Source organism: Stigmatopora nigra, chromosome 23 (genome assembly GCF_051989575.1).
Source record: "Stigmatopora nigra isolate UIUO_SnigA chromosome 23, RoL_Snig_1.1, whole genome shotgun sequence".
Classification (NCBI taxonomy): Eukaryota; Metazoa; Chordata; class Actinopteri; order Syngnathiformes; family Syngnathidae; genus Stigmatopora; species Stigmatopora nigra.
The window spans coordinates 1,008,990-1,026,770 of NC_135530.1; the positions used below are offsets into that span (position 1 = coordinate 1,008,990).

The 17,781-nt window shown below is 43.7% G+C and overlaps 2 protein-coding genes across 2 annotated transcripts; both read left to right on the plus strand.

Annotated features, from left to right (window-relative positions):
• The first annotated feature begins 10,901 nt into the window (after nt 1-10,901).
• On the plus strand, nt 10,902-12,415 carry myf6 (myogenic factor 6). The gene is made up of 3 exons (XM_077709674.1): nt 10,902-11,462; nt 12,154-12,247; nt 12,333-12,415. Exons 1-3 carry the CDS (start codon nt 10,902-10,904, stop codon nt 12,413-12,415), a joined length of 738 nt encoding a protein of 245 aa, XP_077565800.1.
• A 2,302-nt stretch (nt 12,416-14,717) lies between these two features.
• myf5 (myogenic factor 5) lies at nt 14,718-16,790 on the plus strand. The gene is made up of 3 exons (XM_077710153.1): nt 14,718-15,137; nt 16,452-16,518; nt 16,580-16,790. The coding sequence occupies exons 1-3, from the start codon at nt 14,718-14,720 to the stop codon at nt 16,735-16,737; spliced, it is 645 nt and encodes a 214-aa protein (XP_077566279.1). The 3' UTR covers nt 16,738-16,790.
• The last annotated feature ends 991 nt before the right edge of the window (nt 16,791-17,781 follow it).

Here is a 17,781-nt window from a genome sequence, read left to right on the forward strand (position 1 = left end):
TTTTTTGGACTTTCAAAGTGGTAAAATGAATAATAAATGCTCACATTTACATGTATTTTGACTTTTAAATTCCGAGTATGGCTCTCAAGGAATAATGTTAGAAAATATGAATTGTTTATGGGTCTTTTTCGTCAAAAAGTGTATCCCTTGCTCTTCCTCATTTATAAGCTGACGCCCAGATGTTGCCACTCTCTCCGCGGGTATCTGACCGCAGCGTTTACGCTACGGGGAGGAGGCGGCTGTGTGAAATTGGGCTTGGGAGAGACTACTGGGGGTCCTGTTTACAGCCCATCTAATAATCAAGCCAGTGGGGAAGCTCACTACCCCACTGCTACTGTTGTTTACTGTTGTTTACTCTTACCTCCTCCCATGGACGTTGTCACGAAGCTTGCAGGCGAGAAGACAACACTAGAAAGGGAAAAATAACAGAAGACATTTCATTTATTGCTGTTTCTTTTCATTCATAACATTTTTATTAAGCATCAACTCTTTTCTTACTATTTATGGTAATACAGACGCTCCCCTACTTATTATGAACAAGTTAGGTTCCGAGTGCTTGTTCATAAGTTGAAATTGTTCAAATTGAAGTTGATTCAGTGCTATATTTGGTATTGTAATTTATGTTTAAGGCCTAAGGCCTTAAGGTAAATGTGTTTTTTTTTTTTTTTCGGCATAACAATCAATTGCTGACATTTCAAAGCATGACGTGACATATCCCTGTAAACGTCCAAACTCCCACGGATGCCAAATGTGGCATTAGTGGCAAATAATCAGCGTTTAACATGGCAGCTGCCCATGTCACGGCCTGTTACAAAGCCTCATGTTGACGTCATCGACTTTTGCACTCGTCTTTAAGCGCGGTGTGTCAACACCTAGAAAAAATGGCTGCCAATAAAGTGTATTTTCAGAGCCACGCGCGCACACATTTGACGCCTGCCTTTCCTCTTTTAACACCTCCACTAACAAACACGGAGGTGGCAGGCCAGGATGCATTTTGTCATCACTTGCACTTTGGCCGTCCACACACGCAAGTGCAATTAAGCCACAAAAGCTTAGGAAAATATTTCATAAGACGTTGGACGATGACAAATGTTTTTAGGCGACACAACTGGAAGTTGTATTCCAAGGCTTTTGAATGTATGCCACATTCAAAATGGTCGACATTTCATAAGAGCTAATTTTTAAAGGTAGTTGGGGATCATCACCACTAATGATGCCATTTTTTTGGGCCAAAAAACCTTGGAAATTCCCCTGAAAAGGATGTCACGCAGCCCAAAATGGCCGTCGTTTACAAACAGCTAACCCACATCAGGGTCGTCGTGGTTACCGCTGTTAACTGGCCGACGACGGATTCATCTTGGCTGTTTTTAGTCTGAAATACAGCCAGCGATCATCACTCTCCATCCCTGTTTAGTCTACTCTTGAAGTGGTCTCCGAAGGACATTTTGGCTCAAAATATTTGGCTAAAGTATCCAAATCCGTACTTCTCTCCTTTATCCGTTGTGGTCACCACCGGCCCGTGTTTGGGGTGAGTCGGGTCACCGGAGGCTAAGCGAGAGCCAAAGTGTGACGCCCCGGCGCAATCGCTAGGTCACACGCCTCGTCGCACTTTGACCCCAACTCAAGGCCGTCCCGCCGTGACCTCTGACCTCCACTTTTGGAAGGTCAGGGTGCCCGCTCAGGACTGGAAGCGGCACAGCAGACAGGCTTTGAAGCGGGCAGGTTAGCTTTCACTGTCTGTTGTTGTTGCTCTTGTCACTTTATGAGCTTCTAATTGCATTGCTGCACTTTGACAAATTATGCAAATTGAATTTATGGATTGATCACGTAAAATTGCTGCCAGCACCACTTTGGATCGGACACCTATCGAAGGTGCTCGGACGTTTGGTCGCTGGTACTTAGATATTAAACAGTACTTAGATAATAAGCAGTACTAAGATATTAAACAGTACTTGGATATTAAACCATACTTAGATATTAAACCATACTTAGATAATACAGTACTTAGATAATAAACAGTACTTAGATATTAAACAGTTCATTTTTTTTGCCAAAATGTTCAGAGTTAACGAGCCACATAACGTCAGGTAAAATCTCGGCGCCAGAGTTTCTTGGCAAGCATCCCACCAACACGCTCCATCCGCTAAGGAGCGCCACGGCTCACCACGTTACAAGGGCGGCGAATTGATTGCCCTCGCGACTGCCCCTTGGGCACCCTCGCCATGCCATCCGCGTCTGACCAACCCGTCGTCTCGGGCGCTCCTCACCCCGGTCACGCCGCGTTAAAAAAACGCCACAGCTCTCACTCGACACCCATGTGTTCCTATTTCGGGGCGCACGGGCGGGGGTCGACCGTGACGGAAACAGGGGGGGGGGGGCTCTGGTTGAGGCGTCCCACCTGGCCGCCTGATCGCCCAAAATGCTGAAGGTTGGTGTTAGCCATAACTGCAATTCCAGACCCTTTTGTCTAAATCTTGACACTTTATCTGACGAGTCTCAGCAAGATGGCCCACTTTTTGGGAATGGAGTTCTTCCAAACTCATATAAGCCTTCCCTCCCTGGGACAACAGGACCCAAATATTGAACGTTCCACAAAGTTTGCAAATCAATTGAGTGATGCCATATAGTGCCACCACATCATTTATGATGAAAAAAGAAGAAGAAAACTGAGCAATCATCATTAGATAGCTTCTTTCAGCCAGTTTCTAGTAAATCTCTCCATTTCTAATGTATGTTTACAGTACAGTATGTATTCTCTCCATTTTAATAAATGTTTTTTTCCAGTACAAACCAATGCTGGTTACTTGTACAAGCCTTAAACATACAAATGCACTTATATAAACCTTCAATATACTCATATAGGCCTTAAACATCAATTATAATACAAAATATAGCACTGAATCAACTTCAATTTGAACACTTTCAACTTATGAACAAGTGCTCAGAACCTAACTCGTTCATAAGTAGGGGAGCGTCTGTACTATTTACTTTTCCACTTCCAAAACTGCTATAGTAATAAATTAATTCAATAGAAAATTCTTTCTCTATTGTATTACTCATGCAGCCCACATCAATATGAAAACAAAATATCAAAATATTGTCATGAGGGGGATATACAATTGACCACATTTGAGGGACTGTCTCAAAAAGGAGCCCAAATCCTTCGTCCCAGGGGTCAGACCAGATTGGAATGCCACTTTTTTTTTCTTTTTAATAGGTTTTGTGGATATCCCAACACCTTATCCGACGAGACCAAAGCGTGACAATCGGGAAACGACGGCTGTTAGTTACACAAAATGCATTAGTGGGGTGAGCCGGGCCAGAGGAAGTGCTGGGATTACGGTGGGCTAGGGTGAGGCCAGCACGGGCAAGGGGGACGGGGCGGGGGTAGTAGGCTGGCTTCCTACCGCCCTCTTCGCAGTAAAGTGTCCAGATTTACAGGCCTTTTGGGGAGGGGGGGGGCTGACACGGATATATTTGTGGCCTTCAGCCTGTCAAAAGTGGACAGCTCCCCATTTTAAGACGATCTCAAAATCGGAACGTGGCGGATATCGCCAAGGGCGCCTGGAGGTCAAGGCAGCTGTGGAGATTGGCTTTTGCCACTTGAAGACTTGGCCAATAATAATATCAATTCATTTTTTTTTTTGTAATTTCACCACTTTTAAAGTAGAAAAAAATGATGATTTTTTAAAAGATTCATATTCTGTTGCTAATCAATGAGAGGAGGCATTCCAGAAGAGTCTACTGCAAAAAAAATGAATATTATAGCAGTTCTAGATGTAATATCTCAGTTCTGTTACCAGCATTTTCCATATTTTAGTTCACAGGTTAGCAAAGAGCCAGATGCACCCATCAAAAAAGCCACATGTGGCTCCCGAGCATAGGTACCCTACCCCTGGCCTAACAAATATCGGTGGCCAGGTTCAGCCAACTATAATGATGAGTGTTGAGTATGTTAATACTTGAGTCCTTTTTTTCTGTTTATGTTTCATATGTACTGTTAACGGATGCAATTTTTTATATGTATCGTATCTTATGCTGACCCCAGCCCATCTGTCAATTTTTTAAAGTCAATGTGCCCCCCCGGGCTGAAAAGTTTGCCCACACCTGGACTAGAATCAACGTGCGACGTGGACCAGATCGAGCACTGGCGGCGGTCCGGCGAAAAACGACCTGAGCAGAAACAGGAAGCATTTTGCGGCGAGGGTCTTGACCCCTCTCATGAGTCAAACTTGGCCCACACGCGAGAAGGTTCCGGTCCCGCCAACAAGGTGTCGAAGGATATTCCGGAGGGAGGTTGACTCGGATACGCGCCGTCACATCTGCATGTCCACGCGAGGCATCTGCTTGCACGCGGTACCTCAGCAATATCCCCCCCCCCCAAAAAAAAAATCCTCCCCGAAAGGTCACCCGTCCAGAACGTGAGAAAAATTAGGGCCTTTTTTGCTGTTAATCCCGCACATGGTGAGCGGATGCTTTTGGCGCCAGAGATTGTGTGTTATTTTTTTGGCCCAAACATGGGTGATGTCATGGGAGCGGCGGGAGTCGCGCATCTGATATTTCACTTTAATGGAGCGGCCTAAGCGCAGGCGGGCAGCCCGCGGATTTGCCTCTGGCAAAACAAAAAAAAATGCCATTTCGTGCCGTTATTGCACTGTGTTGGATGCCGTGACCGGACGTTTGGTCGTTTGTCTTTTGGTCGCCAGTCAAATGTACTTAGATACTAAACAGTACTTTTATTAAACTCTTCCTCTTAATATCGAAGTACTGTTTAATACCTAAGTACTGTTTACTATCTAAGCACTGTTTAATATCCAAGTACTGTTTACTATCTAAGTACAGTTTCATATCCAAGTACAGTTTCATATCTAAGTACTGTTTCATATCTAAGTACTGTTTCATATCTAAGTACTGTTTCATATTTAAGTAGTGTTGAAACCAGCTCCCAAAATCGAGAGAGAGTTTAATAACTAAATATCTACTGCTTTCAAAGGTACTTCGATATTAAACAGTACTTCGATATTAAACAATACTTTGATATTAAACAGTACTTCGATTTTAAACTCACTCTCTTAGATATTAAACTCTCTCTCATGAATATAATTTTGAGTTGGGTTTTGTCCTGGGATTATTTAACTGCCATTGACGCCTGTGAATACTAAAGGGAGCAATGGGTCGCCATTGACGAGTGTCCAATCCGTTTTGATGAGAATCAATCCACATGATGCCCCCCTAGTCAAATTGGATGGGAAGTCAATCGGCGTCAATTCACTGAAACATAATCAACCCCTCAAAGTTTTTTTTTTTTTTGCCTCAACACGTTGGAATTTCCACGGCCGTCTTGCGGCGGGATGATTTGCCGTCCACCTCGTATCGATGCCGAGTCACCTCCAGTTAAAGTTACATGATGGACGACGCGGCCACGGGATCGGCTTTCCCACTCGGGAAGAATTACGGCGGACGCGCAGAGAAGGACGCCACGGCGCGCCGATAAAAGAGTTTCAACAGAATCGGCTCGGGAGAAAGGCGCGGGGTGGGGGCGGAGGGGTCGCTAGGGGTTACGTGGAACTTCTCTGTTGAGCGTTTGATGGATGCTCTGTAACCAATGGAGGTAAAGACCTAGCACCCCCCCTCCCATCCGCGCGCACACACACGGCAGATTAAGTCTGGCTGATTTATCGAGATTTACCTCGAGAGGGCAAACAGCTGGCAAGGACAACCACCGCAAGTGGCCAAGGCATCAATTTAAGGCGCTCATTTGTTCCAAAGATAATATGGACGAGCATGAAGCACACTGAGGATTGGATTACTTCACTTGGCCACTGGCTATAATCACACAAATAATGACAAATGACTTGATTGGACTGTCTTAATAGCGGCTAGAAAGTACCAGAAGATATTTAGCATTTAACTACGTCCGCACACGTTAAGTGAAGATCAGGAAGTGTTGACGGTTGTGCCGTCAGGGCCTTTAAGGCCTTCTCTGCTGGCCTAAGAAATATCTGAATCATATATTATATTTTGTCCATGATTACTTATTAAATAATTCCAAACTGTCTGTTAGCTTCGTATATATGTGTAACTATGTGTATATGTGTATATGTGTATATATGTGTATATATGTGTATATATGTGTATATATGTGTATAGTATATGTGTATAGTATATGTGTATAGTATATGTGTATAGTATATGTGTATAGTATATGTGTATAATATATGTGTATAGTATATGTGTATAGTATATGTGTATAGTATATGTGTATAGTATATGTGTATAGTATATGTGTATATATGTGTATATTTGTGTATATATGTGTATATATGAGTATATATGTGTATATACGTGTATATATGTGTATACATGTGTATATACGTGTATATACACGTATAAATGCGTATAAATGTGTATATATGCGTGTATGCGTGTATATGCTTGTGTATGCATGTGTATGTGTACGTGTATATGTATTTATATATATATATATATATATATATATATATATATATATATATATATATATATATATATATATATATATATATATATATATATATATATATATACATATTTCAGCAACACGCTTATTTATTTATTAACTTATTTATCAACTATCTATTTGTCTAAAATGTCTGTATTCTCACACTCTTGCTACTGTGACAACAGAATTTCCCGAATACGGGATGAATAAAGTTATCCAATATAAATAATAAAACTTGATTTTGTTTCTATTTATACAACTGATTGGTTTGAATGTTAGCGTTGTTTTGCGTGCGTCCGACGAGCGCGTTGCTACGTTTACGGGCACAAGGTCGTGTTATTGCAGGTGAGCGTGTGGCCTTCTGCAAACACGCTCGTCCGACGACCACACGGGGAGGAAGAAAGCGCGCGAGGGCGACGTGACGTCGGTCCCGTGATTCATTGGCGTCATGCTGGGAGCCAAAGGATGACTCCATCCAGCACTATTGATCATCTCCATTTTGGAGAAGTGAAGAGAAATGAGTCAAACTGACTCACTGAAAGGAATGTTCAAATGAGGAGGAGGGCGTGGGGGTCTTTGAGTGTTGTCCAAGACGGGGTGCATTGTGGGAATAATAACAACAGCACTTTTAAGTGACACTGGAGACTTTTTGAGTGCCGGCCAAAAAGAGGTTTAACTCGCGGAGCGCCAGTCTCGCCTATGGTGATTATCCAGAGCGGGTGGGATATTTTGTGGGGGTTTAGGGTTGCTAACCCACGGCTTTTTGCTCTGTGGACTAAATCAATGGCTGCCATTCACAGCGGTAGACGTCCAATCTGCTTGGACTGATGCAAGTGCAAATGCATTGGACATTTTTTGCTGTCAATGTTACCAAACTATGATCATTCTCATCACAGCTCTCAAAATTATATTCATGGGAAAGAGTTTAATATCTAAGACAGAAGTGTAATATCTAAGTACTGTTTGATATTGAAGTACTGTTTAATATCTAAGTACTTTTTAATATCCGAGTACATTTGACCGGCGACCAAAAGACCAGCAACCAAACGTCCGGTCATGCCAAAGAACCACTGGAGGAGGGGACCACACATGAAGATGATGTGGGTCACCTTCTCGCCCGGCATCTGGGACGGGGGCGCCACCCGAAAGCGTTGATTCCACACTAAAACGCCTAAAGTAAAAAGGCCACCTCACCGCTAAATGACCCTAAAGGATGACGAGGGGGGGAACCAGACAGGTGGGACCCCCCATACTTAACGCAGACCTCCAAGAGAGAGAGAGCGCTCAAAAAGTCATAGGAGAAGAATTGTCTTTTTTGGGGGGTGTCGGAGAAGAGCAACGAGAAGCAGCCATCTCTTCCAAAAGGTAAAAGCGCACCAAAGTGCCAATCTCCATTATGGCATCATTTAACATCCGGGTGCTACATAAGGATGCACGCCGGCCACAAACAGGCAGCGTAAACAACCACGCCGACGTTTTAGCTTTCTGCCACCCACAGTTCACGCCTGTGGGGTGCCAACCCCACCCAGAAAAAAAGACAGAGAGAGAACTCCACCCCCGAGACAGCTATCACCGAAGCACAGGGGTTTGGGAACCTTTTTGACCAAGAGAGCCACAAACAATTCCTATTTTGCAATGTTATTCCTCGTGAGCCATACTACAAATTTAAAAGTCAAAATATATACATGTTAACGAGTGACTTTTCAATTTTTTTTGGTCATTTCACCACTTTTAAAGTGGAAAAAAATGAATATTTTTACAAATATTCTTATGCTGTTGCTAATCAATGAGAGGATACATTCCAGAAGAGTCTACTGCAAAAAAAAAAGAAGATTAAAGCAATTCTAGATGTAATATCTTAGTTCTGTCACTAGCAGTTTCCATATTTTAGCTCACAGGTTAGCATAGAGCCAGATGCACTCATCCAAAGAGCCACATGTGGCTCCCGAGCCATAGGTTCCCTACCCCTGCCTGGTGGACAAAGAGTTTCCCAACCTGAAATTTTAGTATTTATAGAGGCATTGTTAAAGTACAGATACTATTGACTAATAAGCCCAAATGCATTTTGGGTAACAAGCACATGCACCTCGCGACACATCTAGCGCAATCGTGCATCAGTTTCCCGTGGCGCCACTAAGCCCCCTGTAACAGGATCCCCGACCCGCCGCGGTCCCCTCGGACCCGGGCGGCGGTCTACCCGCGACCAACAGGTGCCCCGCCCGGGAAAAAGGGGGTGGCGAGGGGGTTGGAGACCCTGTGAAAGCAAACAGTGAGGTCATCGGCAGGTTCTGGTCGGGCCAGCCGGGATTACACTGGCTGGCAGACACGCAAATTGAGAGTCAAGTTGGATTAAGCCAGGGGTGGGCAAACTTTTGGGGCCCGGGGGGGGGGGCCACATTGACTTTAAAAATTTGACAGATGGGCCGGGTCAGAAAAAGATAGGATACATATATTATTACGTATTTTTTACCCAACGTCTTTCCTCCCGTGTTGTTTTAAACGCCGACGTTGCACGGTGGGACGTCAATGTCCATCAACATCCCGTAAGAATCTCTGTGGAGGCGCCGGCGTCAAAATAATGGGGGAAAAGTCTCATTTTAAAGCGGAACGCCAGACACTTTGTTGTTCCGCCGACGCGTGCTTCATCGGGGATCTTCGCTTGTGTTTATTAGCGGACCAGATAGCCTATCGTCTGGCGTCTAATCCCACGTCCGTCTAGAGGGGCGGGGGGGGGTCTAATCCGTCACTTTCCCAACTGAAGACAGAATCTAACGGGATACGCCCACTTTACGTTAATTAGCAGCGGTGTTCGTCGGCGCTAACGATGGAGTCGTAACGTAACGTTGGCTCGCTAATGGACAAACTTCAGCCGTTAGCGCTTTCAAGCCAAACCCTGAGATGCTATCGAGGATGGAGGGTCCGCGGGGAGGGGGTGCTAAACACCCCCCTTTGAAACTCAAGACCGCCGCCATTTCGGGCTACGAGAGAGAGGAGCCGTCTGTTAGTTTAGCTCAAAAAGGAGGACCGACTATACAGAGAAGAAATAATGCGTGACCGGACGTTTGGTCGCCGGACTTTTGGTCGCCAGTCAAATGTACTTAGATATTAAACAGTATTTGGATATTAAACAGTACTTGGATATTAAACATTACTTAGATATTAAACAGTACTTGGATATTAAACAGTACTTAGATATTAAACTCTCATGAATATAATTTCTAGAGCAAATTTATGACCAAAATATCAAAAATGCTGTCCACAATTCACTGAAAAGAAAACATCCCCAGATCTAAAAACCTACTGAAAAATCATGCAATTTAATCTTGGATTAATTTGGGGGAAATAAAAATCAAAATTGTTATTGTTGACTGTTTTTGCACTTCATTTTAATATGTAGGTGTTATCTCTACTTGTTGATATATTAATAAATCCCGCGCCTGTTTATTCTTGGCTACATTTAGTATGAGATACGTTTAAAGTGTCCTATTGTCCTTCAAAGCAAATAACAGACACGACCAACTAGAATGATTTCCGGCTTCACAATTGTGACTTTTTGGGGGGTTGCGGGCAGATTTACATCCCATAATGCCCACTTGACTTTGTGCCCGAAATATGTAGTGATTCTCCCTGACAGCTGAAGCTTGGCCTCCCCCCCTCCTGAACCTCCCGAACCCCCCCTGACGCTAATGTTGGATTTACGGCACAGTAGCTCGCTGGTGAGAAAAATACACCAACGGGGGCTTCTGGGTTATATATAAAAAAAATAGGATCTCAAGTTTAAACATTCATATATTTCCTGTTTAATTTCCAAAGATTGACATCCAATCGTTTGGCTAAAACAGGGGTAGGGGACCTATGGCTCGGGAGCCCTATGTGGCTCTTTTGATGGGTGTATATGGGTCTTTGCTAACCTGTGAGCTAAAATATGGAAATGGCTGGTGACAGAACTGAGATATTACATCTAGAACTGAGTTTAATCTTCATTTTTTTTGCAGTAGACTCTTCTGAAATGCATCCTCTCATTGATTAGCAACTGCATAAGAAAATTTATAGAAATATTATTTTTTTTCACTTTAAAAGTGGTGAAATGACAAAAAATGGATTAGGCACTCGTTTACATGTATGTATTTTGGTAGTATGGCTCACAAGGAATAACATTGAAAAAAAATGAATTGTTTGTGTCTCTCTTTGTCAAGTAGGTAAAGAAACATGTCCGCTTCACACGAACTTTTCACAAAAGTGTCAAGAAAATCCGTTTTGAAACATAAGGCCACATTGGTATAGCAAGACTGCATTTCCGCACCCCAAAAAAAAAAAAAAGATGGTAGTGGGCAATGTGCGGGATAGAATTTCACATTCTATATATAAGCCGTCCGTCCGTGCGTCCGTCCGGCGGGTGCAGAATGTCGCGGCTATTTAAATGCCACAGCAGTCGCGGCGGAGCCAGCACGCGTGGCCTTTTCACAACATGATGGACCTTTTCGAGACCAACGCGTACCTCTTCAACGACCTACGCTACTTGGACGACGGCGCCCTACACCATTTGGACGCGGCGGGGGCCTCGCCGCTCTACCGCGCCGCCGGGGACGACGACGATAACGGCCCGCCCTCACCCGGAGGGAGGGAACGGCGAGCCGCGTCCGAGACGGGCGAGGAAGATAGTAGCGGAGGCGAGGAGCACGTCCCGGCGCCGCCCGGCCTACGAGCCCACCGCGAGGGCCGATGCCTGATGTGGGCCTGCAAGGTGTGCAAGAAGAAGTCGGCGCCGGCCGACCGACGGAAAGCCGCTACTCTACGAGAGCGCCGACGCCTCAAGAAGATCAACGAGGCTTTCGAGGCGCTCAAGAGGAAGACGGTGGCAAACCCGAACCAGAGGCTGCCGAAGGTGGAGATATTGCGGAGTGCCATAAGCTACATCGAGAGGCTGCAGGAGCTGCTGCATGGCCTGGATCAGCGGGACCACACCGACAAACGAGACCATGTAAGTGAGGCTTACTCTAAGACCAGTGTGTGTGTGTGAGAACCAGAAACAAATACAGAGGAAGAGCTCAAAAAAGGGGGAACTAGACTGAAACATGATGTCAACTTGGAGGAAACCATTACAAAAGGAGCGCTACTCTGCCATTTCCATTTCCAAAACCCAATTATCCAGTCAACTCACACAAACAACTAACACAAGGGTGGGCAAACTTTTGGGCCTTGGGGGCCACATTGACTTTAAAAATTTGACAGATAGGCCGGGGTCAGCACAAGATAGGATACATATAAAAAAGTGCATCCGTTAACAGTACATATGAAACATAAACAGAAAAAAGGACTAAAGTATTAACATACTCAGCACTCATCATTGAAGTAAAAAGTATAAAGTACAAAGTAAAGTAAAAAGTATAAAGTACAAAGTTTTATGCAAGATAGTTACTTTTTTCTTGAATTTCATTCATTGACGTCAAAATTAACTTTGTTTATTTTCTCTCTATTTTGAAATAATGGTGTTTCGTCTTTGTCACCTTGCAGTTTTATCTAATTTGTGCACTTATAAGCCGTACCTTCGATTCAGTCATCATTTTTTAGCGACAAATACTGCGTTTACGCAAGAAAATACGCAAATTCCTAAGAACGGGGATGCTAGTTCCATTCTTAGCGATATTTCCACGATTTGTTTATGTTGATAGGTCATCGCTTCGGGGAATCAGTGGAAAAAAACCTGCGAGAACTGGACCAACGCCAGCGACCATTCCGGCGCCAGCTCGGCCAATGAGAGGGAAGGTAAAAAAACACGTTGTTTTCACGTTCCATCACCATTTGGCGTGTTTTTCTGTTTTTTCTCCAATTTTTTTATCTTTATGTTCAGGTTGCGGCGATTCTTCGGCGTCGTGCAGCCTCCTTCGTCTGTCGTCCATCGTGGACAGCATTAGCGGAGTAGCGGAAAAATAACTTTTCTTTTTGGTGTACATATTTTTTAACGCCCGAAATGTAGATGTATTTATTTTATAATCATATGGGGTCCTACAGAAAAGACTCTTGTACTATTTAATAATTTATACTTGCAATAAATGGCTTGTTTTTGCTACCACTTTTGAATGAACGGACATGGAAAAAGGCTTTTGTGCAAGAGCTGTTTTGAGCAGACGTGGGAAACCCGATAGCGGCAATGGTGATGGGATTTTTTTTTTTATGGCGGTCCGCACCCCCCCCCCCCCTATTGCCAACACCAGCTCTCAAAATTATATTCATGAGAGAGAGTTTAATATTTAAGAGAAGGAGTTTAATATCCAAGTGCAGTTTATTATCCAAGTACTGTTGAAAACAGTAGATATTTGGATATTAAACTCTCATGAATATAATTGTGAGAGCTGGTTTCAACAGTACTTCGATAGGAAACACTACTTCGATATGAAACAGTACTTTGATATGAAACAATACTTCGATATGAAACAGTACTTCGATATTAACAGTACTTTGATATGAAACAGTACTTTGATATGAAACAGTACTTTTATATGAAACAGTACTTTGATACCAGTACTTCAATATTATACTCTCATGAATATAATTTTGAGAGCTGGTTTCAACAGTAATGTACTTAGATATTAAACAGTACTTAGATATTGAACTCTCTCTCTTAGATATTAAACTCTCTCTCATGAATATAACTTTGAGAGCTGGTTTCAAATGTAGTACTTAGATATTAAACTGTACATCGATATTAAACTCTCTCTCTTAGATATGAAACTGTCTCTCATGAATATAATTTTGAGAGCTGGTTTCAACAGTAAACTTTGTGTCACCAAAAGACCCGGCGACCAAACGTCCGGTCACGCTTCAGGTGCAATGCTTATGTTAGGGGAGAGGAAAAAAAAAAAGAAAGCTTTAGCGACGTGACTCTCACTTAACTCTACCCGTGACCCCTGACGCCAACGACAACATGAACCCATGCACGGACTTTCCGAATCGAAACTCCAGAACCCCCCCATTTTAAGCTTCGCCGCGTTGGATCCCGACGCCGCGGACGCCCCCGTCAGCTGTTCTAAAGCCAATCGGGGGTGCCGGTGTGTTGTTTTAGGTGCGGGCGCTTCCCAGAGAGAGAGATGAGACAAACGCTTTGACACATTGGGAGATCTCTTTCACTCATTTCTCACAATTAGGCTTGAAAAATTGTGTTTAAAGGGCCGTCAATGTTAGTTTATGTCGCAATTATAAAACGCAAGATGGAAAAGTAACATAGAAATGATATATTTTGGTAAATACTCCACCTGCTAGTCAAGTAAGGGATATGAAAGGGTTAAGGGCCAAACAAAGCGCCGCCATTTGTGCGACGTTGTACGACCTTTAACGACTCAAGAAGTCCAAGTGGAAGAAAAAGAAGAAGTGCGGCGTGCGTAATGAAGGCGGCGCTAAAAAACACCTCGCTTGATGACCTCTGAGGTGTTTGCTGGAAAGGCGACACCTAAGCGTCGCAGCTGCAGCCAACGTGCAGCCCGAGTCTCCATTTCGCTGCCATTAACGCCCATAGACGTCCATTATTCTGTTTTGACAAGTGAATCTAACGCCATTAATGGCGGCCTTCGTTTACGACACGAAAAAAACATTACATTTGATCCTGAGTTTGGCAGATTACTATTATTATTGATACAGACGCCCCCTACTTACAAACATTCAACTTAAAAGTACTGTATGTATTCTCTCCATTTTATGAAATGTTTCTTTTTCAGTACTTACCAATGCTGGTTACTTCTACAAGCCTTAAAACATACAAATGCACTTATATAAACCTTCAACATACTTCTATAGGCCTTAAACATCAATTATAATACAAAATATAGCACTGAATCAACTTCAATTGGAACCATTTCAACTTATAAACACTTTCCACTTATGAACAAGTGCTCGAAACCTAACTCATTCGTAAGTAGGGGAGCGTCTGTATTATTATTATTATTATTTTATAGCAGATCTGGTTCGTCTATCAGCGTCAACGGCAGCCAAGGAGAAGAAGGAGCCCCGCCGGGCTTCCGAGTGGGAAAAGATCAGCAAGGGCAGATGTGGGAATGTCAGCAGCAGGCAGGGCACACATGGGGGGGTTTGGGGGCTCTGGGGGGCTCTGGGGGGCGAGGAGGGATGGGGCTGGGCCATCAGGCCGTGGTAATTAGATCTGGCCAATGTGGACCCTGGGGGCATAAAAGGGAGCCCCGGGCAGTGCAGCCCTCACATCCCTGGAAAGGTTCCCCCCCAGAACATGGACTCCTTCTCACCCTCGCAGCCATACTACGCGCCGCCGTCGTCCCCGGGCGAGGACGAGTGGGACTCGGACGAGCACGTGCCGGCGCCGGGGCAGCAGCAGCAATCGGGGGCGCACCTGGCGGGCCGCTGCCTGCAATGGGCCTGCAAGGCCTGCAAGCGCAAGTCCAGCTTCGTGGACCGCCGACGCGCCGCCACCATGAGGGAGCGGCGGCGCCTGAAGAAGGTCAACCACGCCTTTGAGACGCTGCGCCGGTGCACTTCGGCTAATCCGGCCCAGCGCCTGCCCAAGGTGGAGATCCTGCGCAACGCCATTCACTATATCGAGAGCCTGCAGGACCTCCTGAGGGAGCAGGTGGACCGCTACTACAGCGGTTCTGAACCCGCCAGCCCACTCTCCAGCTGCTCCGACGGCGCGGTGAGACCCCCCACCCCTCCGAAACCGAAAAACGGCATTTTTCGTCTATCTCGGGGATCAGAGAGCCATAAACAATTCATATTTTCTAATGTTATTCCTTGAGAGCCATTCTCAGAATTTAAAAGTCAAAATACATATAAATGGGTGCCTATGTTTTTAGTCATTTAAAGTGGGAAAAAAAGTACTTTTGACATTCTTATGCAGTTGCGAATAAATGATAGTATGCATTTCAGAAGAGTCTAATGCAGGGGTGGGCAAACTTTTGGGCCCGGTGGGGGCCACATTGACTTTAAAAATTTGACAGATGGGCCGGGTCAGCACAAGATACGATACATGTAAAAAAGTGCATCCGTTAACAGTACATATGAGACATAAACGCCAAAATATTAACATCCTCATCACTCATCAGTTCTTGTTTAATTCTAAGAGGGGAAATAAAGCAATGTGTACGGGTTTTGTATTGGGTGGAATTTTCCCTTCTATTTTCTGCGAATGAAAACATTTATTTCCCCAAACTCTTATTTTATAACTTAAAAATTGCGTGACCGGATGTTTGGTCGCCGGTCAAATGTACTTAGATATTAAACAGTACTCAGATACTAAACAGTACTTACATAGTAAACTGTACTTAAATGCTAAACAGTACTTAGATATTAAGCAGTACTTAGATATTAAGCAGTACTTTGATATTAAACAGTACTTAGATATTAAACAGTACTTCGATATTAAACAGTACTTCGATATTAAACAGTACTTCGATATTAAACAGTACTTCGATATTAAACAGTACTTCGATATTAAACAGTACTTCGATATTAAACAGTACTTCGATATTAAACAGTACTTAGATATTAAACTCTCTCTTATGAATATACTTTTGAGAGCTGATTTCAACAGTAAATTCTCTGTCACCATTCGACCGACCACCAATAGACCGGCAACCAAACGTCCGAGCACCCAAAATTGTGTCCATCACTGTCAATGAGTCAGTGAACGCACCACAAATGTTTAATCTTTAGCATTGGCTTTCCACTAGAGCTGCCAAGTGGTCACCCTCACACCAGCTAGGAAATAGACAGCCAAAAAATGCGTTTTACAGCGGTGAGGCGGCAAAAAGCTGGAACACAGACAGATTTACAAGGAGAAAGTGTCATCTACCCACAGAGCTCAATCAATTGGCCACGCCGGGGAAGGAGAGGAAGGAGCCCTCGGTTTAGAGGCGCCCCCCCCAGGCCCAAAATTTATGGGGCCGTCCGCCATCTCGAAACAGGCCAAAATATTGACTGGTCCTACTATTTTTGGGGGGATTTTCAGACAGACGGCAGCAGTCCAGCGTGGCGGCAGCTCAACTACAACGGCACTTACCCCTACATGAAAAACGGTGAGAAATTTTGCGCTTGTTTTTTCACAAATTGGCGACTAAACGCTCTTTCACCCCACAGAGGGTCTTTTAGATCAAGCGGGCGGTGCGTCCAGCCTGCAGTGTCTATCCAGCATCGTGGAGCGGCTGTCCACACCCGCTTCCGTCCCCTCGCCCGACGGTTCGGCCCACTCGCAGCCGTGCACGCCATCTTGCAGCCCTGTCTACCACGTCCTGTGAAAATCCCTTTTTGTTTGTTTTTCTTTTGTTTTTTTGTACAGTACAGGACCAAATTGTAAATATCAAATGTAAATGCTCACTTACTCATTAAATATTTTCATTCTGTAACTAAAAACTTGTTTTTTGTGTCTTTGACCAATGAAAGTGACCAAATGTGATGTATTTTAGCAAGCAAGTACAACGTTTGTTCTTCTCAGCCAAATGTGAGTCATCAGCAACACCTTGGATGACTCTATTAACACTTCGGCAGAAAGAACAAATGGCATTTTGATGGGGAAAAAGATGACTTGGGGGGTGTCGTCCTAACCCAGCATGGGCAAACTACGGCCCGTGGGCCACATACGGCTCGCTAGGCTTTTTAATTTTTCTTAATACATTCATTTCTACTTAACATGGTACTTAATACTTTTTACTTTAATGATGAGTGATGAGTATGTTAATACTCAAGTCCTTTTTTCTGTTTATGTTTCATATGGACAGTTAACGGATGCACTTTTTTATATGTATTGTATCTTGAGCTGACCCAGCCCATCCGTCACAATTTTAAAGTCAATGTTTTTCTTTGTCAGTTCAAAAACATGGTGAAATTTCCTCTTTTGATAAAAAAAAAAAATCCCACCACACTTTGCTTTCTACAATGCACTGGATAGCGCTTTATAAAAAAGTAATTGCATTGGTTTTATCGTAAGTCAATTCTATTTTAACCCACAAATAAATACATGTCGATTTCCACCGGACGGCAACAGTAGCAGGCGGCATAGCGGGCATTCCGCACGCCATCTTATATTTCACTGACCTCTGTTATTTTGTGTGTAGCTCTCCTGAAAGTCAGCCATGACATTTTCCCATGTGACACGTCACGCTCGAGGAAAAGTTCGCATGCCAAGCCTGTGTCAAACAAATCAGGATTAGCCATAGTTGGGATAAACATTAGATGCACATCGGTATCACTCTATATATGCAAAAAGCATATTTATATGAATAGTCGTGAAAAAAATTATGCAGAAAATCTTAATTGACCATTTTTAAAATATATCTGATGAG